At 45.4% G+C, this 22,463-nt stretch overlaps 1 protein-coding gene across 1 annotated transcript in view; it reads right to left on the bottom strand.

Moving 5' to 3' along the window:
* RHBDL2 (rhomboid, veinlet-like 2 (Drosophila)) overlaps positions 1-15,544 on the bottom strand; it is a 41,400-nt gene extending 25,856 nt beyond the window's left edge. Inside the window, 4 exon segments of the mRNA XM_008565866.1 lie at positions 4,686-4,991; positions 4,993-5,054; positions 11,809-11,917; positions 15,485-15,544. Of these exon segments, the coding sequence (XP_008564088.1) occupies positions 4,686-4,991; positions 4,993-5,054; positions 11,809-11,917; positions 15,485-15,544 (537 nt within the window).
* Positions 15,545-22,463: the final 6,919 nt, after the last annotated feature.

The raw sequence follows: 22,463 nt of genomic DNA on the forward strand, positions 1-22,463 counted from the left end.
TGACTCCCCTTTTCTGGGCTTGATTTGACTCTAAATCTGTTTGGTTGTTTCGAAAAAGTAAAACCTCATCCCCAACAGAGCTTTGCCACCCCTGAGACATTGAGGAGAGTGCACCGCAGGCTCTGAAGGGTGCTCCCAATGACAGCAACCGCCTGCTGGGAGCATGGAAAGGCCCCCAAGGTGCCTTCTATGAAAGCCGGTACTCACCCAGATGGATAGGTTCCAGAGTGTGTGTTTCAAGATCAGTCTTTATTATCTTTGTAGTCAGACCTTGTATAGTTCTGAGGTGAAGGGTGGATGGCAGGCCTGGGTTAGGATCCTGAGGGCACAGGGGCCCCTGGCCTTGAAGGGGTCTGTGTGTGCTCAGGTGAAGCCCATCCCTGTCTGGGAGAGCCTCGGCCTTTCCGTGGACAATATTCTCAACTTTACTTAAAGCTCCCAGGTGCCAAACCATTTAGTTCCGTGGCTGTCTATCCCACTGCCTTGGAAGACAGATTCTTCTCATCTCTGAGCCTTTACTTTGCCGATTCCTCATCTACCTGGGTGTTAGGACCAAGGCTCCAGTATCTCTGAGTAGCCCACTCCTAGCTTGGAAACAGCTCCAGGGCTGCTCTGCCCCTTTGTACAGTGATCACTGGTTCTTGCTGGCTTGGCTGGGACACTGAGCAGTGCCTGCTGGGTTCTGTGACATACTGCGTCTAGGGCAGGGAAGGGATGGGGGTCTCTATTCTTCTGTGGCAACCCAGCATTTAGCCAATTGTGTATCTGAACTTGAGCTTTCTGTAGGACAAATCATGGTATTAGTTTTTTAGGAGGCCCTGGATCTCTGATTCCACTGGAAAGTCAGGGGTACAATTATTAGACCAGAAACCATGACATTTGCCATCTGGGTACTGTTTGCTGTTCACGGAGGAGGCACAGATGGGCAGAGTGGAGCAGTGTTGGTTCTTTGTGCACAGGAGTCCCTTGGCTTCAGAGCCACCCAGCAGTGCTTGCTTCTCTCTGCCCACTTAGGGATGGTCGGTGCACCCAGTGTTCAGGAAACACACATCCAAGTGTCGTGCCATGGGAAGGCCTGGCCTCACACTCCTCCATTCATGGGACTTCTGCTGGCCCAGGTTTCTTACTCTCAGGCAGCCTGAGACCAGTCTGAGCAGAGAGACGGGAGTCTGTCTAAGAAGGATGCAAGTGTTGTGACCCCAGGGGTCCTTTGATTTGGAGTGGATAGGATAGACCCTTGAAGAGGCAGTAGATTAAAGGATGGAATCTCCGTAGAACAGGCCAGGAGAGGAGGAGAGGGGAGCAATCTCCAGTTCACCTTTCCTGAGAACTAACCTAATCGTCCCTGCCCCTGATCTTGGCTGCTCAGGCTCATGGGCCCTTCCTGGGCTTGGAATTGGACACTTGTTGCCATGCCCAGGTGGATTGCCAGTATCTCATTAGGCCACTGGGTCAGGCCTAGAGGCTTGCACAGCAGTTGGGAAGCAGGAGGGGTTGAGCCAGGTTGGTTTGTATATGACTTCCCTGGCTGCCCTCGGGCACGTTCCTTGATTAGCAACCTTGCGCTAGCACCCAAGGGTACTAGGGGGAAGTAGCTTCCTGTAGGGAAATATTTTCCTCTGCCCTGGAGTCTCCTGTGTGCCTGTCACAGATCCCAGTGTCTAGGGTGTGGGCCAGCTCAGGCGAGGCTAGGTAGAGTCTGGGGCACAGGACTACTTCTGAGAAGGACTAGCGGGACTCGCCCTTTCCACTTTTCTCAGAGTGGAGTGGGGAAAACATTCTTGGTTTCAGACAAAACAAGGAATAGACAGGCTGGGAAAGGCATGATTGCAATGCATCTGGAGTTCATAGTTCACTTTATCCTTTTGTCTCTGGGCCTTCTGCTGCCCTCCTGTGCCAGGGGACTGTATTACAGATCCGCTTGTTTGCTGCTCTTAGGGGTAGTGAGTGCCTACCCCATCCTGCCTCAGGAACAGGGTGAGTGGATAAATAGAGACTTAGGCTTTTTCCCCCCCCTTTAAAATGCTCCCCCCAACTCCTCCCTTTCTTTCTTACTGCCCTACCTTTACTGTTAGTAGTTTTAAAATGACCGCATATTATGTACTTTGCTATAAAGACGGAACAAAAAAGATCCCCCCTAAAATAAATAAGATAAAATAATTCCAAAATGAAAATTCATTTTTAAAAAATTTTTTAATTAAAAAATTGATCTTTCCATGAGAGGCAGATTTCTTAGCACATACCCTGATGGAGTTTGGATGTGTTGTCCTCTCCAAAACTCATGTGGAAATTTGATCTCCAATGTGGCCCTGTTGGAAACTGATTGAGTCATGGGGGCGGATCCCTCATGAATGGATTAATGCTCTCCCTGGGGAAGGGGGGATTAATGAGTGAGTTCTTGCTCTATTAGTTCCCTCGAGAGCTCGTTGCTTAAAGAGACCCTGGCACCTCCTCTCTCTCTCTTGCTTCCTGTCGCCATGTGATCTGCTTGTACCCACCGGCTCCCTGCCACTTTCTGCCCTGAGTAGAAGCAGCCTGAGGCCTGTGCCAGATGCAGCTGTCCCAGAATCGTAAGCCAAATAAACCTCTCTTCTTTATAAATTACCCAGTCTCAGGTAACTCTGTTATATCAACACAAAACGGACTAAAACATACCCCATGACCCTTCTATGGAAAACTGCCCTCTCCACAACAGCATGCACTGTATAGGCATGCAGTCATGTTTTGTACCATGTGACCATGTCCCATTCTTCTCCAATCCTCCCCACCTCCCCCCCACTCTCCCCCACACACAGCTGCTTGGAGCATGGGCAACCCAGAAAATCCACAGGATGGAACGATAACATGAGGGAGAAGCAGAATGAATCCAGATGCAGATCTGAAGCTTCTGCTTCAGATCCTGATGATTTCCAGTTGCAGATAGTCTCACAACAAAACCCTTTGAGAAAATTTAGAACTATGTCCCTTCAACCAAAACAGCCTTAACAAAAGCATCTCTCCAGAATGCTTATATATTAGCCTTATCTTTATCTGAGCCATAAGAGGCTTGGTCCTTGAGATGGTTGATTTAATGAGTCCACTTGGCTAGGCTTTAGTGCCTAAGTATTTGCTCAAGTATTATTCTAGCATGGTCTTATAACACCAAGGTCAAGAGTTCAGTTCCTTGTACCAGCCAGCTACCAAAAACAAAACAAAACAAAACAAAACAAAAAACCAAATATTATTCTAGATGTTTCTGTGAGAGTATTTTTAGATGAGAGTAACATTTAAAGAGTAGGCCAGTTACCTCAGTTGGTTAGAGTGCAGTGTTGTAACACCAAGGTCAAGGATTTGGATCCCCTTACCAGCCAGCCACCCCACCCCCCCAAAAAATGTATAGTAAGGAAAAGAGTCACCTGAACTTAAAATATTTAAATCAGCAGATTTTATATAAAGCAGATAGCCCCCCATAACATGGGTAAACCTCATCCAATCACTTGAAGGCCTTAATATAAAAAAGGCTGCCCTGCCCTAGGCAAAGGGAATTCTGCCAGTAGAACAACTTTGGACTCCAACTGCAACTTTTCCCTGTGTCTCCAGCCTGCCAGTTCCCCCTGCAAATTCTAGACTCACCAAGCCTCCATTAGTCCTTTTTTTTTTTTTTTTTTACTGACCGGAAACGGGATCGCAACCCTCGGTGTTGCGCCCGCACCACGCTCAACCAGTGAGCGGGAACCGGTCTCCACATGGGATCCGAACCCTCGGCGGGAGCGCCTCCACACTCCCAAGCGGCGCACTCTCCAGTGCGCCACCGGGCTGGCCCCTCCATAGTCATTTGAGCCAATTTCTTTTTAAAAATCTCTATCTCTCTCTGTCGATAGACACACACACACACACACACACACACACACACACACACACACACGCACACCTTATTCTGTTTCTCTGAAGCATCCTGACTAATACATTCCCTGATAAGTAAATTGATGTATCAATGGGAATTAAGAGGATTACAGTAGGGACATCCTAATGCTCCTGAAGTCACACCTGACAGGTACTCATGTTTTGTCAATTCCTTTATGAGACATCACAGGGTGGAAGAAAAAGCCAGGTGTCATGGGGTTCAGAAGCAGCCTACTCTTGGCCCAGTCACTAAGATGTAACCTTGGCAAGTCATCCTGCCTCTCTGAGCCTTGTACTCTTTTCTGGAAAACAAAAGGGCTGACTAGATCAGAGTCCGAAAACATACTACATGCTGCCCAAAGCTGACATCATTAGAGGATTCCATTTTTTTTCTTCTGAAATTTGAAGGTAGCCTATAACTCCTCTAAGCATACGGCCCCGTACAGACCTCATCAACCAATCTAAATTGGTTCTTGAGATAAACCCAATTTGCAACCCCAAGATTGTTTCGTTTCTGAAGACTCCACCAGCTAATGAAACAAAGCCACTGAACTTGCAGTCACTGCTGGGCAGGGGATTTGTCTGGCAAATGAAAGTCAGCCCTCACTGATGGGGAGCATAGAAAAAGCCTGGAAAAGCAACCGTGGAGAGGGGTGGGGTGCAGGTTCTGTATGTGCTGTCCCTGTCCCTGCCGGGCTCTCCTCTTCTATGTTCCAGTCTCTCATGTAGATCTAGATCTAACCCCAGTTTGTTCGCAGTTCCCTGGTAGAACTGACACTAGTGCCACCCTCACCACCATTTACCTCTGCCAGGCTGATGGAAATGATGAACACGGGGGGCGGGAGGCAGTTAGCTCTCTCCAAGTATGTTCTTCGGACCTTTTCAGGAAGCATCCATTTGGAGACAACCCTGTGGACCTTTCTACTCTTGGGGAGATCTTTACCTTCCCCATCCTCTCTCATTTTCTGCTCTTCCTCCAGCTCTTCTTTCATTTCTCTCTCCATATTCAGATTCACATTCTCCATCTCCAAATCATGAGCAGCAGCCATCGTGGGTCCTCCCTCCACCTGAGAGGGACATGAATGCCAGGGAAAAACAAGTGATGCTACAGTCTTCAGGCTGTGGCTCTTTCCTGGGCTACCTGGCACGACCGTTGCTTTCTAAGCCCTTTCCTGTGTGTTAATAGAAGGCAGCTGAAGATGATCAAAATGGTCTAAACCTCCTAAACGGCCCGAAATAAAGTTTTCACTATAATTGTTTTAAAAAGCACGAGCCATAGAGCCAAATGACTGGGATTAAAACATAGCTGTACCACATATCAGCTGTTGGGTAACCTCAGGTAAGTCACTTAAATTCTGAGACTCAACTTATATATATATTTTTAATTATGGTAAAATACACATAACACAAAATTTATCATTTTAACTATTTAAAGTGTATAATTCAGTGGCATTGAGAATATTTACAATGTGGTGCAACCATCACTACTACTTAGTTCCAAAACTTTTTCATCACCCCAAAGAAAAACCCCAGACCCATTAAGCAGTCACTCCGCATTCACACCCTCTCCCCAGCCCTGGCAGCCACTGATCTGCTTTCTGTCTCTCTCGATCTACCTATTCTGGATATTTCATATAAATGGAATCATACAATGTGTCTTTTTGTGTCTGGCTTCTTCCACTTTGTGTAATGTTTTCAAAGTTAACCTGTAGCATGGGTCAGAATTTCCTTCTATTTTATGGCTAGATAATATTGCATTGTCTAGTTATACCACATTGTTAATCCATTTATCTGTTGATGGACATTTGGGTAGTTTCCACCTTTTGACTATTGTGAATGAGCTGCTGTGAACATCCCTGTACAAGTTTTTGTTTAAACAGCTGTTTTCAAGTCTTCGGTGTATATATCCATGAGTGGAATTGCTGGGTCATATGGTAATTCTATGCTTAACTTATTGGGAAACCCTCAGATTTCATTTTAAAGTAGGGATAATGATAGCACTTACCTCATAGCATTTCTTGGAAGATTATTTGAGATAACACATATAAAACACTATCTGGCACACAGTAAACACTTCATAATTATCAGTTACTATTGGCTAGGGATGGATGGGTGGTATGTAGATGGATGGATGGAAGGGATGGAGCTGAGCCTGGGGCTTATTTTCACGTGCAAGTTATTGGGAATTAGATCAAATCCAATTTATTTTCAAATGAATCTCATTAGGCAAGTTTCCACACTACAATAGGTTATATTCACTAAATTTAGTGAGAAAGAGAATTTTCCTTTTATTTTTCTCTTCCCAAGCAACTTTTCTGAAAATAAAGGCTTCTTCCCTTCCCTGCATCTTCCACCCTCCTACCCACCCATCCCCCAGGGTCAGACATTAAGCCCATAGACATACCTATTTTATTAATTTTCCCTGAATATTGATGATCATTTCTAGTTTTTGCCAATGATTGGCAAAACTGCAGTGTGGATTTAAGATCAGCAGCCTATAAATGCAAATATTAAGCCCTTAAAGGTAAGTTCAAGAGCTGGCCAGTTAGCTCATTTGGTTAGAACACAGTGTTATAACACCAAGGTCAAGAGTTCAGATCCCTATACCAGCCAACCACAAAAATAAATAAATAATAGAAGAAAAATAAAAGCAAGTTAATAAAGATAATTAACATTGTATGAATAAACCCTATTGTAAATTTACACACCGCATATAGTCATTTTATGAGCAAATAAAATTTCACATTGTTAACAATACAATTTTACATTTATAAAAGGAGCTGGAAAAATAAAGATTACATTTCACCCTAAATGCTCTCTTTTGTCCAGATTTCAAAATTTCCAGAAATTTAACAACCTCAAGCCCACTATATTAGGTATGTTCGTGCCTAAGCACATTTCCTGTGCTGCAAAGATACCTTCCCCATTTGGTTTAGCCAAGACCCATCATGTCTCTTTCTTCCTTGGCTTGCACAGTAAAGGGATTGGACATGTAGTTCTGGCTACTCTAGCCTCTAGCAATAGATGAGCACATTGGTAGTGATTCGCAGTATTTTGTTTTCACCTTCCTTCTCAGTCAATCACTACCACACTCCGACTTCTATCCCTGTCTGTTTGCCCTGTTCCCTGAGGACAGGGGCCTCTCCCCATTTCATCTGATCTCCAACACCTGGATGCTCACAGGTGTTCCGTACTGTCCCTGACACACCCTGTCCCTCCCACTCCTGTTTATCTTCTACCCAACACCTGAATTTCTGAGCTCAGTTAACCACCCTGGAAATATTACCAATCAGACTGGCAAACAGTGAAAAAGACTGATCATATCTCATACTTATGAGGCTGTGTGGAAATGGATATAGTATATGAGGTATACATTGATGCAGCATTTTGGGAGGCAATTGGGCAGCATCTGTAAAATATAAAAAGTATATATCTTTCAACAGAACCATCCTACTTCTAGAAATCTATCCTAAAATGTATTTCAGCAAGTACACAAAACCATATAACAAGTGCAGAACTATTTATAGTAGCAAAAAATTAGAAACAACCTAAACGTACTTCAGTGAGGTTGTTACATTTTCTGATAGTTCTAATTATTAGGTAATTTTCCTTACACTGCACTGAAATCTGTTCACCAGCCCTTCTGCTCCTGTGTGCAAGGTTTCCTTCTGTAGGGCCTCACAAAATGAGTCTAATCTAAGGTCATGCTGTCAGTAATTTTGTCCTTGCTTGGGTGTGGCTACACATGAACTCCATGAGCTCCATAGGTCAAAGTTGGGATATGTCATCTGGAAGCACACTTCAGATTACAAGAATTTTAGAAGGCCTCAAAACAAAACAAGTGGCATGTTTACAACACATTATACTCTTACAGAGATATAAAAGTATCCACAGCTATCCAATTATTTACTTGGTCACTCCTGAGCACAGTGTCAGTCACTGAGTGGATATTTCCTGCACTGACTCTGCTTTCTTACTCACTAAGCAAAGATCATGCAGGTTTTTTGAGCTTTCTTTAATGTTGGCTTGATGTAATGCCTCACCTCCTACCTTTCATCTGCAGCAAGTTGCTGCCAACTCTTTGTTGAAATGCCACACACATGCGGATCAAAATTGGGTGGCCCTGCTGTGAAATGTTCTCATCCAACTGGTAAGGAACAACTGGGGCAGATTGTTAGAATGCTTCTAGCCTTCTGGTTAAAAATGGAAATGTTCCTCCAGCACACCAAAAACCAGCACTGTTCCCTTCATGGTTGGCAAGCATTCTTAAGAAAAGGAAACATGGAAAGAACTTGCCTATCCCTGACCTTGCCTGGTATTAGCATTGTTTGTATTATGAATCACAAAGCCGGTGTGTTGACTAAAGATCTGAAAGGACAAAACTGTGTTCGTATACCCACAATAGTAGTCTACCTTTAAAAAAAACTGTAGAAAGACTTCCATACAGATTTACATATGAGACCCTTGAGGGATTTTCCCAAGCACCTTTCAGATGCCCTAATTCACTATTGTACTACATAATGTCTCCCAAAATTGTTGTAAACTATAGCCAGAACATTTTAAGTGATTCCATTTCAGTACTTAAATAATTCTGTAAATTGAGAAGTAAAGTTATTTGTAAAATTAGTTGTTTGAGGAAGATTAACTATACTCAGTACTTTGCACCTGATGTCCCAAAGAAGGAAAGAAAAAGAAAACTTGGTTAGTCAGCTGTGTCTCTTTTCATCTTTTAGTGAAGTGTAATCTCCCTTGAACAGCGGTTTCTACAATGGCTGACATAACACTAAGACAACTTCCCAAAGCACTTTTTCTTGTATCTGTGTGACGCACATGGTGGGTCTCTTGATCTCAGAAATCCTAGATACCACTGAACTTGACATTCCACACCGATTTACTCAAAACTTCTATTTTTGGGGGGGATGTCACTTTCTCAGGCCTCTTCACTTCTTCATTTCTATCACTAGCATTATCAAGTGATTTATTTCGAATCTTTCCTACTCCCCAAACAAGAAACAAAGAATTTAATGACTGCATGCAAGTTACATAAATGCCACAACTAGCAGAGAATAACAGTCACGTGAGATGTCCATGTAGAGCATTAGGCCTGGTTCACTACCTGGTAAGTGGCTGGCTCAGGCAAAGGCAATCATTCCACTCACACTCATTCACAATGGGCCTTTGAAGACAGCTAATAAAGTACCAGAACTGTAAGTTTTGAATCTGCAAATGTCAAGGACTTCCAGTGTATTCTTTTGATAACACTTATGTAATAGTCATCTGTCAATTTTCTTGGGGAATTCCCCATTTCATCTTGGTGGGTAGCAGGGACCACCTCCCACTATAGAAGCAAAAAATGCCCAATACTCACATTTCCAAGCCCCTAGGCAGCTGGGACTCAGGTTCAGTGATCTATGCTTGACCAATCAGATGCTTCAGATTTTTGCTTAGGATTTTTGAGGCTGGAGCTGGGGATGGGGAAAATTCATCATAGTGGTTGCAGCGGTGACAGTAGTGTCCAGTGTCCAAACATCCTGGCATCGAGTCTCCAATGCCAGCTGTAACTGTGACGAAGGCCTCATCGCCAAGCATGCAGCAACGGGGAAGTGGGCACCCTCACCTACCTGGCTCTGTATTGGGATTTTAGTGTAGTTCTAGGTGCCTGGTCTCCCCTGGTTTCTGCTTATTTCCAAAGCCTTGTTTCTGCAGCCTTCCAGTGACTCTGTAACCTACCCAATGTGTTCTTGACAAAATTCATTTCCTCATCTAATCAGCCAGAATCAGCTTCTCTCCGTTGGCAACCAGGAACCTGATACACCTGAATAGCCGAGAAAGTCCCCTAAACTCTATCTGGAGTCTTCCTGTTGCATGTTAAACTCGTTTCTTGTTCTGTGTTTGGGAGACACAGTGTAAGGAACACAGAATCAGGAGCTCTGTTTTCTGGTCTAGATTCTGCCACTTCTGGCTGTGTGACCTAGGGCAAGTCCCTTCCCAGCTCTGAGCTACAGCTCTCTCACCTGCACAGTGAACAGTCTGCACGGGACCGGACCGGTAGTCCCTCAACCTGGCTCTGCCTCAGAATCCCGAGACATTTGTTTTCATACAGATTCCCAGGCCCACTCCTGAAGAGACTAATTGAATAGATTTGTCACATCTGTAACAAGTATAAAGGGTCTTCAAAAAGTTCATGGAAGGATTCGTCGTATGTTTCAATTCTAGTTTTCCATGATCTTTTTTTTTTTTTTGTGACCGGTAAGGGGACTGCAACCCTTGGCGTGGTGTTACCCACACCGCGCTCAGCCAGTGAGCGCACTGGCCATCCTTATATAGGATCCGAACCCGGGGCGAGAGTGCTGCTGCGCTCCCAAGCGCTGCACTCTCCCGAGTGCGCCACGGGTATGACCCCCACGATCTTTTTGAAGTACCCTCTTATATCAGATGAAGCGGAGGCAGCGGCATGTTTGAGAACCACAAACTGCGGTCCCCTCCAGCTCACATCCTTGTGAACCTCTCATGGAGAACAGAGACCATTTCACTGCTATAGTCTGTGCTCAGAACTATTCCGCACACAAGAAGTGTTCCAAAAATACTTGTATCTGAGTAAAGGGTATATGAAAACTCCTGCACTACCTTTGCGACTTGTCTGTAAATCTAAAATTATTCCAATATAAAAAGTTTATTTAAAGAAGTACTAGTGGAGAGGGGTACAGGGGGAGGAGGGGGAAGTTCCATCCACACCACCTTGACTAAGTGTTCATATCACTTTCTGTTGAAAAGTGCCTCCTACCAACCTTTTCCTTTCACCCCCCCCAATACCATTCTACAAGAGAGTACTTCAAAAATTTCGTGGAGGGCCGGCCCAGTGGCGCACTCAGTAGAGGGCGGCGCTCCGGCCGAGTGTTCGGATCCCATATAGACACCGGTCTGCTCACTGGTTGAGCGAGGTGCGGGCGCGACACCGAGGGTTGCGATCCCATTGCCGGTTGCGATCCCGTTGCCGGTCGCGGTACGGGCGCAACACTGAGGGTTGTGATCCCATTACCGGTCATGAAAAAAAAGACAAAAAGGAAAAAAAATTTTTTTCGTGGAAAATAGAATTAAAAGATACTACAAATCTTTTCATGAACTTTTCAAAGTACCCTCTCACTCTCATTGGGTTGTTAGAGGAGACCTGTGGAGCCACCATGTTGCAATGGCCACCCAAAAAAGGGCTCATCACCAGCCTTTGAAGAGCATGTTCTTGAGGTTGGCACTTTGAAGACCTGAGTTCCACTCCCAGCATCCACATTTACTTTCCCTGGGCCTCACTTTCCTCAGCTGTAAAACAGAGCTCACCTCTATCCTGAGGATCTTACAGGACTGTTGTGAGAATCAGATGAAATAATGAGAGCCACCATGATGGGACACAGTGGTGTGTGCCAGCTTCCACACTAAACTTCAAGAGCACGCTCTTCATCAATTTTCGCAACCATCTTGTAAGTCGGGGTAATAATATTCCCATTTTATGGATAAGGAGACTCAGGCTCCCAGAGTAACTTGCTCAGGGTCCACAGCTGGTGAGGGGAGAGCTGGGAGAAGAGCCCGGGGCACCTGGTTCCAAAGCCCCTGTGTGTCCCGCCACCCTATGATTTCTAAGCACCAGTGTTACACAAGGGTGTGCCTTCATTTTGGCTATTTTCATCCTATCCTTCCCTCCACCCTCATCTCCCTCCTCTTCCTCCAGCTGCCCAGACAGACCCAGACTAGACCCATTTGGTATTCTCAAATGGAAGCTGTAGAAGAACTGGCAGATCACCACTGCCAGGGGAGGATGGGGCTAGGAATCCTCAGTGACCCCGTTGCCACTACAGGGAGTCAGACGGAGACAAGTGTCCAGAACAGGAAAAGGATTTGCCTCTCTGAGGACCCAAAGGACTAAGTCAGGCTCACCTTCCCTTCTTTGCCTCACCCAGCACAGCACTGGTAAGGCCAGTACCCTTAGGACAACTCCTCTTTGGTAGAAGACCCTTTTGGTCATTAGCTTGTGCTGCTGTCCTAGCTGTATTCAAACAAGTAGATTTTAAATATCTGAATTGTTTTTTTAAACAGCTGGCCCCACCCATTCATCAGTACCAGCTGGGCCCCTGCCAGGGCTGAGTCCAGCCTTGATGTGGCTGAAGAGCCCAGGAGGCTGGGCAGCGGGCTATGCTGGGTGCACCCAATTGCCGCCCAGCTGGGCCTGGTGGGGAGGCTTTGGGTGGTGTTGCTAGGCAACCTGGGTAATTGGAGAGGCCGTGGATTGGGCTTCTGGGCCACAGAGATTAACAGCTTCCTTCATCACACTGCAAACCATCATTATGCTCAGTTCCAGAGGCCTGCAGCAATCTCTCTGTGGTCAGAGCCTGAAAGGATACTTTTTTAGCTACAGAAATTAAGAACTGGCTTTCAATATTATGGGTTTGTGGCTATGGTTGTTTTCTTTTCACTCCATCTCTGAAGATACACTTGGAATAAATAGGCAAAACATTTAAAAACAAAAAATGCCTTCACAAATCCCTGTCTCCAAAAGTTTTCCTTTTTCCTGGAGCAAAGCACACTTGCCCTCAATAGTGAGGGCAACTAAGGTAGGGGCACTGTGCTGGCTGGGGTCTCTCCATAGCCCACTACATGTTAAAAGCTTCTTGCTTGGAATCCACAACTGTGGCTGTGGTTCGTGGGGAGGGGACCAGAGCTTTGGTCATGTGCAGGGCCTCTCAGAAGAATAATCTCTTCGTGTCCCTCCCATTCAAAGACAATCATAATACTTCACCCTTTCCAGTCTACAGAACCACTTTCATTTATATTGTTTTGGTGGATCATCCCATTGCCCTGTAAAGAAGACATCATTATTATTCCCGTTTAACAGATGAACAACTAAAGGCAAAAAGAGGCACCCATGATTACATACCTAGTGACAGCAAAGCCAGGCATAAACCCAGCTACCTGAGACCAGATCTTGGGCCTCCCCACTGTACCACACTGCCTCCCCACAGATATATTTAATATATTACATGTACTTACATACCCTATTATAATATTAATAACAGTAATTATAATACACACTGGCGTGTTAGGAATTTCATCCTTTATCTTCTGCTATCTTCGATACATCATTCTTATTAATTGTGATTGGGCTTTCAAAGCTGCCTTGTGTCTAGTAAGGAATACAGACTAGAAGAATTCCCAAAGACAGACACTATTTAAGTGAGTTAACAGACCTAGCACTCAAGAGCACAGGGCTAAAGGAAAACCCCGATCTCAGCCATTTCCTCCTTAACTCTAGGAGTTGGCTCTGTTACATAGCATTATGATACTATTGCAGTCCCTTAAGTAGGGAGACAAAAACCATTCCTTTCATTAGATATTTGTAGGTTTTTTTTTTTTTTTAAATGCTTTCATTGCCTCATCTGCAAAGTTTCTTAAATAGTGGTCCATTGATAGTGACCAATTGTCCCAGTTTGCACAGGACTAGGGGTTTCTTGGGATGTGGGACTTTTGGTGCTAAAATCAGGACAGTCTTGGGCAAACCAAGGATGTTTGGTCACCGTGTCATGGACCACCTGCATTAGAATCATCTGGGGAGGTTAGGTAAAGATGGCTGGTTCTAATCCTAAAGCAGTGGTTCTTATTCCTAGCCTCCCATCAGAATCACATGATCATTCTGTCTGTCTGAGCTCACCACAGATCATTGGATCAGGGTCTCTAGGGCTAGGACCAGGCCACTAGTATTTTTTAATGTGCAGGCAAGACTAAAATCTCCTGCCCTAGAAATCTGGATTCAGAGGGTCTGGGCATGGGTCTTGCCCAGGAATCTGCATGCATTTTTTAATAGCTCCTCAGAGGATTCTTTTGTACACTGTGTTTTGATAACCAATGAATGCTTAGGCAATGTGTGTATTCATTGGACAAGTGTTTCCTGAATCCTTTGTATGTGTTAGCCTCTGGAAATACATAGGGGAAAACAAAGAAACCACCTCCTGTTTTCCAGGCCTTCCTTTTTCAGTTGGGAATGAAGACCTATAAACTGTTCCTACATAGTACACGTGATTTAGATTAAAAAGTGGGTCAGGGTGGTTATGGCTATTCAGTTTCCAGATGCCTAGTGTGGTAGGCTAAAGATAGAACATATTATTTGCCATTCCTCTCACTGAGCAATGAGGTTTGTTTCTCTTCTTCTTAAATCTGGGGCAGCCCTGTGACTGGTTTTGACCAATACTACATGGCAGAAGTGGTGCAGGGTACTTTCCAAGGCTAGGACTTCAGAAATACACAGTCCCCACTTTTGCTCCTTTTGGAATGCTCTCTTCTTGAAGCCCGACACCATAGAATAAGTTTCACTACCCTGAGGCCACCATGCTGTGAGGAAGCCCAAGCTACCCACATGGAGAGAGAAGCTGTGTAGAAGAGCACCAAGGGCCATACCTACAAAAGAAACCCTGGACCTTCCGGCCTAGCTCATCTACAGTTGAATACAGCCAAATGGATGACCCCAGTTGACACCCCATAGAGCAGAACTGCTCAGCAGAACTCTGCCCAAATTTCTGACCCACAGAATCATGACAGATAAAATGGTGGCTGTTTTAAGTCACTAAATTTTGAATTTGTTATACAGCAATAGCTGCCAACACACCTCATCAGAACGAGATGACAATGACATCTCATACCAGCCTGCCTTCCCACTAATATTACTCGTCTTTATACCCCTCCACAGAGTAGACTGCAGATGTCTCATCTGAAATAGCTTCCCAAATTACCCTCCACCTCTGTTTCCATTGCTCCCCCCAAAAAACCTAAAAACAACACATAAATCAGAGTATATCAGCTCTCTACTTAAAATCCTTCAATGGTTTCCCATTGTCTTTAGGATAAATACAGGATCCTTACTGTAGCTGATAAAGTGCTGCATGACTTAGCTCCTTCCTTCTTTATGGACGTTAGTTTCTATCACTCTCCCCCAACATCTCTGTGCTGTAGCCACAGGGACTTCTTTCTGTTCCTAGAACACACCAAATTCTTCCCTGCCTCATCTGTGCATTTGCTGTTCCTTCTACCTAAGCTCTTTATGCCCCCCTCCCCCTCCCACCCCAAAACTTCAACACGCACACACAGGGCTGGCTCCTCCATAACAAACGGCAGCTCCCTGACTGCTCCTCCTCCACCACCATATACCCTATCACATTTCCCTGCTTACTTGCTTCCAGCATTTATCACTGTCTAAAAATACATAGTTGATTTAATTGTCTGCCTCTTCTACTAAAATATAAGCTCCAGAAAAGTAGGAAATGTTTATTTTGTATTCCCTCTGTATCTCAGCATCTACAATAGTGTCTAGCACAGAACAGGGATTCAGTAAGTGTTTGCTGAATGAATAAATCATGAAATGAATGAAGAAGGAAGGAAGGAAGGAAGGAAGGAAGGAAGGAAGGAAGGAAGGAAGGAAGGAAGGAAGGAAGGAAGGAAGGAAGGAAGGAAGGAAGGAAGAAGTGTGGAGTAATGGAAAGAGCACTGACATTACAGGTGTCAGAAAACCCTGGTTCTTGCTCTAATTCTGCCCCTGCTTACCTGTGCACAAGCCACTTCACCTCACCTGATGAAGAACCTCATCCCCACCAAGATGCACATGGCTGGTGATGTTGATGTGTGCCATGCACCAGAAGTCTTTACATTTTTTTGTTCATGAATCCCCATAAGAATTTTTGAAGAAGCTATCTCCCCTCTCACAGCTTTTTAAATTAATAACTGAAATTATTTTTCACAAGTTAAAAATTGGTCCAAGGACCAAATTTTCTGGCACAGTCTTTGTTAGAGATATGCTTTAAACATATTTTCATACAAGCCTTGGAGCTACAGATTTAGCTTGTTCAGTTTATGGAAAATGTCTACCAAATAATCCAACTGGCAAAGCCAGTCCTCACTGTCAAACTAATCAGCCAAATCAGACCAATTTTCTGTCCATGGGAAAATCACCTTTATTTTTTAAAAGTTCTATAAATGTGTTCATTTGCATCCCCATGACAACTAGCTCATGTCTCAATTCTAATTTTACAATACATAGAAAAAGAGTTAAAGCAGTTAAGTTTAAAATAGAGTAGCATAATGGTTAAGAGGACAAATTCTACAGAAATTTAAAGGTGTCTGAGTTCAAACCCTGATTTCACCACTTCATAGTTATGTGACCTTGAAGAACTTATTAATTTTTTTGGTGCCTTAGGAACCTCATCTTTAAAAGGAAGAATAGCATCTACTTTATGAACTTGGTGTACATATTGAATTAGTTATTATCTGTTAAACCCTTAGAACAGTGTCTGGCACATAATTAGCCTTAAAAAATATTTTTAAATAAAACAAATATTATGGTCTGTACAGTAAGCCACACACCCTTCAGTTTATCTTATCTAATCTCTCTTTGCTTGCTCTCTCTGAAGAACAGAGAATTCTCCAATTTCCCTTTTAGACAACGCACCATAGAAAGATTCAGGATGGATGGAGGTGTGACTTTATTTCGTAAAGGCAAAGAAGGGAAACAATGAAAGCAGAGTTGAAAAGGAGAATTTAGAATCCAGACAAGCAGATTATTTTTAGGAAAGAGTGCCTACGGAAGTTGAGGATCTGGAAACAGATTCCTTTAAAGTTATCCATGCCCATCGTACCCCCAGTTCCAGGACCACTGGCATAGTTGACACATCCTCCCTGGGCACATTCAGAGCTAGACATAATTCCTGGCACCCCATCTACAAGTCCATCTCTAGCTCTCTTACATAAGAAAGCACAAGAGATTGCAAGTTAGCAAGCAGAATATCCTTGAATTTGCTCCAAATCATGCAAATTTAAATTATTCATAAATCTCAGCACTTTTATTAGGAGGAACAGACTAGCTGTGACCCAGTGTACAGCTGAGGATAAAGTACCAGTAGATCAGGACACAGGATGACTCAAGAGGCCCTTCATGAACGAACCATCATGAAGACCCAAAAAGGAAGGCTCATTTCCTCAGATAGGTGAGGACTTCACCAGGCCTGAAAACGTTAGTGTCACCTCCTAGACCACCATGCATCAGCCACACTTCTGAAATGCAAAGGTGGCATCTCTCCCATTGATAAAACCCTTCATATATACCCTACACTCCAGTCATACTGAGCCCTAGCTGGTCCCACTCCCACTCTTCATTAGGCCTTTTCATGAATTCCTCCCTCTGCTGGAGCATCTTCCTTCCCCAATTTGTTCTCCTGGGGAAGTCTTAACAGCCCTTCAAAACTCTGTCCTTTCTACCTCCCCTGCAATGCCTTATCGAGCACCTACTGAGTGCCTGGCTTTGTGCTAGGCACTGAGGATATGGTGGAGAACAAAGCAAACATGGTTGAATTAAATGCCCCTCTTAGTTCCCTCAGCAACCTCTGCTCATATCTACGGTAACATTGTCTTCTTTGCATTTTAACTGTCTCCTCCACAAGGCTGTGAGCATCCTGAAGATAGAACTTGTGTTTCATTCATCTGTGAATCCCTGTTACCCAGCCTATGGGATGCATTAATAAATGTTAGTGGGATTCATTTACTCACAGAGGATTCATCAAAGGTTTCTATATCAGAGACATAGAAGGTGCTGGTTATACAAATGGGAACCAACAGACATGATGGCTGGTACACTCGCTGGCTGAGCGTGGTGCAAGACCACACTGTGCCGAGGGTTGCGATCCCCTTACCAGTCAAAAAAAAAAAAAAAAAACATAATACATTTAAAAGCCCTTAGCCTGAGGCCAGGCAACGTTGGTCTTAGGAATTGGTAGTTCCCATCACTTGCTCAGTGAGAGTGTGTAAATTCCGAAACACAGCAAGAGAGACTGGACCCTGCCATGGTCCAGTGTTTTTCCTCAAGCCAGTAACTGGTTCCTGCCCTATTCAACCCCACCCCAACCCTCCGTGACCTCCCTCTCCCTTCGGCACCTCCACCATCACTGCCCAGTTCTGTTGACAAGTCTGCTAGCCTAAGTGCTTTCCAGGCCAGGGGTTAGGGAGGGGTGTGGCAGGAAGGGGGTCTAAGAGCACAGATGTATATTGAGGCCCCACTTTGTGCCTGGCAATGGCTTGGAGCTTGACATGCATTGTCTCAGGTCATCTTTGTAAAAATGCCATTTCACAGATGAGGAAACCAACGCTCAGAAAGTTAACAGGAGAGGTGGGATATGAATCCAAATCTCTTTGTGACTCCAAGATAATTTTCCACTATGCTATGCTACCTGCCAGTTTGTAGATGATCATCAAATGTTTGTGGAATAAATTCAGTTTTCTAATTCCCAAGGAAGGCAGAAATTGTGCATCCGTCCCTCTCCCCTCCACCCCAGAGAATCCAGGTACCTGCTCAAACAGTGATGAATAAACAAATGAATAATAATGAAGGATGGAAAGACTGAAATTGCTCAGACACCCATACCAGGAAGGAGGAAACAAATAAGCTTGGGGGAGCCGCCTTGCCTCACAGGAAGGAGCTGGGACTCCTCCCAGCTGTGATCTCTAGCACCCAGGGCAGTACCCAGGGTAGGGGCAGAGGTCACAAAGCAGGAGGGCTAGGAACGGCTCAGTTGGAGGTAGAAAAAATTGGGGTGGGTTGAGGGTGGGGGCTGTTGTGGAGAATGTGATGGAGGGAGGGAAAGCCAGCAACTGAACAGGGCAGGTAAGGGGAATGAAATTACCTGGTCCCCACTATTTCCCTGTGGCAAGCAGTGCCCTGACTCCTGGGCTAACATGCTGCCAACTTTTAAAATGAAAATTGCAGGATCTTAAGTGGCCACTCCGGGAGGTTCCTCCGGAAGGAAGGTTATCAAGGGAGCAGCACCCCACACTACCCGCCTCCTTCCCACATCAGCCCCGGGCCTCAGGCTTCTGTGTCCAGGCATTTCCTGTCACCGCCCCCTTCTCCTGACACTGGGACTCCCTCCACCCACTCCCAGCTCCCACATCTTACCTCAGGAGGCCAAGACAGGGGCGTCCCAGGCAGCACAGGCTGGTCCCTGCGTTCAAGGCGTCCCGGGCCAAGGTGCTGCCTGCTACCCTGAAGCTCCCACCCCACCAGGCGCTCTCTGTTGCTCCACGAACTAAAATTGTTCAGACAGGTTCCCAACCCGCCCAGCCCAGGAGGAGGGAGCCCGAGGAAATCCCCTCCCAGCCTTGAGGCTGGGCCTGGGCTGGGCCAGCCTGCTCGGCAGTCCTGCTCTTGGGCTGGCCCTGGATGAATGAGTCCTCCCCTCCGCCTGCTTGGGTCTGAGCCAGGGAGCCTGTGACAGCCTCTCTGCTCTTTCTTCCGGACACTAAACTCCATTTTTCCTCTAAATCCTACCCTCTTGCATTATGCCTGAGTCCCTGCCTTCCACTGTCAAGTCTCTGGGAAAAGGCCTCCACAGGGTGGATTCTATCGCTCTGCATATGTTTGTGCTCTGGTGTGAAACCAGGCCTGGTACTGAGCACCAGGGTGGGGTGACTTGATGACCTTCAGCAGAGGTTTAGTCCCCTAGGCTCTGTCCATCAAACTGGTTGTGTGTATCTTGACCCTGGTGAAATAGGTTTGCCAATTTCTGATTATTCATTCAATGCACTTTAAGAATAACTCACCTTGTTAGGTCTTGAAATGAACAGGTGGATTAACGTAGTCCCTGCCCTCCTACTCCACTGGGAGGACAAGAAATGAAATACCACAGTAGACGCTTGCCCAAGATTCAGGCAGCAAGGATCAGGGAGGACTCCTCCTGTGTGGGAGGGTTCTGGAAAAGCTCTTGGAGGGCATGACATACAAGAGGGGTTTTGAAGGATGAATAGAAGTTCTCCAAAATTGTAGGAGGGGAAGGGGAGCACGAGCCAACCAAAGCAGCCATGCAAAGGGACAGAATCTGCAGGAGCTACTTGAAGTTCAGAATTATGAGCGAGCAAGGAGTATCAGACCAAGAAGGGCCTTGTGTGCCTTGCTGAAGGACAAGGACTTTATCCTGTAGGTACTGAGGAGTCACAGAAAGGTTTTAAACAGGGGACACAAACTCACAGGTTGCTTTTTACACTGATCACTGGGGCCTGCAATGTAAAGAGGGTTTAGAAGGGGCAAGACTGGAGGCAAGAAGCCCAGTCGGGCTGCTGCAAGAGTAAAATCCATCAATAATGTGAGCTTTAACCAGGGCACCGGCTGGGAAGCAGAGAGGGAGGGACAGAGTCAAGATATGTTAAGGGAGTAGCACTGATGGGACTTAATGGGTAAGGGAGGAGCCTAGGATGAATTCCAGGTTTCTAAATTGGACAACTGACTTGGTTGATGTGCACACAAGCAAGATGGGAAAATCAGCAGGAAAAGCAATTTGCGGGGGAAATGAATTCTGTTCTGGCCTTGGTGAGTCTGAGGCATCTGTGGAGATGCCCAGAAAGCAGCTGCTCCAGGGAGAGATATGAGTTATGTATCAGTCAGGTACCAGCAGAAACAAGAAAGCATATTGAGCTAGATTTGAAGGAAATTTAATGAAGGGACTCTTTACAGAGATCTGGGAAGGGTAAAGGAAGCAATTGAGAGATGTTGAATATACAGGGACTAGCAACAGTGGGAAGCCATTATCACCCCTAGGCCTGAAGGGACAAGGGGAAGAAACAGTATTAACTGAGCCCAACATGAGCTCAGCTGTGGACAAGGGGCTGCAGTTGTGGAAGAAAGTAGCCACTACTGGAGCAAAAAGCGAGGAGGGGAAGAAATACCCCACTACCTCCACTTTCTTCTCCCACCTTCCTGTTTCCTGATACCTCTCATTGGCCAAACTCAACCAGAAGGTGGAGGGCAGTCCATAGGATACAGAATAACACAGAGAATGGATGGGGTCTGGGGCAGCAGCAAACAGCCGGAAGAAAGAGATTGGGAGTTACACGGAAATGGCAACTGAAGCCGTGGGAACGAATGAAGTCACTCCGAGAGAGAAATTCGAGAAAGAAGAAAAGGGGATATAGGAAAGGACTCTAGGGAATACCAGCAGGGGCCATGCAGAGCACGGAGCAGGGGAAAGCAGGAGGAGAGGCCAGAACCCAGAGCCAAGCATACTGTCCACCATGGGGACTGAGCAGGGAGGCAAAATTCGAATGACACAAAAGTAGATGACAACTGGAAGGGACTGAGTAGTAGGCTGCAGGGAAAGCTAGAGACACCCTGGGGCACTGGAGATGGGCAGCTGAGGCCTTTTGCAGGGAACTTAGACTTACAGATAAGGAAGTAGCACCCCACCTCCATTTTTTAGCTGAAGTAGGTAACAAGGTTACCTGCTAGGAGTTAGAGGGAGAGAGGTTGGGTGGAAGATTGAAAGAAAGTCAGAAAAAACAGCTGAGAGGAGAGAAAAGTGACCAAAGCAATGAGGAGCCTCACAGAGCAATGTCAAGGACCTAATCAGAGTGGCCCAGATAAACAAGGAGGCAAGAATGAGGGGCCCTCAAAGGGTGAGAAACTAGGAAAATTAGTTCATGTCCTGAGCGATATGTTAGTAAGATCAATGCAACATGGGCGAGACCCAAAGTGAATGCCACCAACAGCTGTTCAGCTCCCAGGACAGGAGACTGAGCTTTCACATAGATGAAAAATGTCTGCAGAAGGAAGGTACGGCTCAAATGGGCTATCAGCTGCCATGCAAGTGTGAAGAGCATCAGGAGGGAAAAGCTGGCAGTGCTTGGTCACAGAACTGTACAGAGAACGGTGGCCGGGACACGTCAACTCTAGCATCCAGTTACCCCCGCTGTCAGAGATACCATTGACTATTCCAACCCTCCCAACAACCTCCCTTGTTGATTTTATGCTCAACAAGCTCCTTCCTAATTGTGACTTGGCTTCCTAAGCTGTATAATTTTAGAGAGAAAAGGTTCCTGTGTCTTATTTACCTGTTTGTCCCCAGCACCCAGAACAGGGCTTGGCATCAAATTTGGGTTCAAAAAGGTGTTTGCAAAGCAGACCTGGGGAAGGCTGATTTAAATAACATGATTAACAATTTTGATCTAATGGACTTAGACTACTGTACCAAATCTTTTCAAGAACATATTAATATTTATAAAAATCACTTGTATTAGGTCATAAAGCAAGTCTCAATCCATTTCAGAGAAATGGTATCATACACATCACATTTTCTGACCACAATATAATTAAGCTAAAGATTAATAACCAAAAGATATGTAGTTATATCTAGAATAGGATAGAGACAGAACGTATATAAGAGGTTACCAGGCTGGGAAAAGGGAAAAAATGGGGAGTTATTGATTAATGGTTACAAAGTTTCTGTTTGGGGTGATAAAGTTTTGAACACATAGTGGTGATGGCTGCACAACATTGTGAATGCAATTATTGCCACTGAATTGTACACTTAAAAATACTTCAAATGGGGGCCGGCCCGGTGGCGCACTGGATAGTGCGCCGCTTGGGAAGCGCGGTGGCGCTCTCGTCCGAGGGTTCGGATCCCATGTACAGACCGGTTCCCGCTCACTGGCTGAGCGAGGCATGGGGGCGACGCTGAGGGTTGCAATCCCGTTGCCGGTCCCCGGCCCGGTGCGGGGGCAACACTGAGGGTTGC

This window comes from Galeopterus variegatus, unplaced genomic scaffold (genome assembly GCF_000696425.1).
Source record: "Galeopterus variegatus unplaced genomic scaffold, G_variegatus-3.0.2 Scaffold209, whole genome shotgun sequence".
Taxonomy (NCBI): Eukaryota; Metazoa; Chordata; class Mammalia; order Dermoptera; family Cynocephalidae; genus Galeopterus; species Galeopterus variegatus.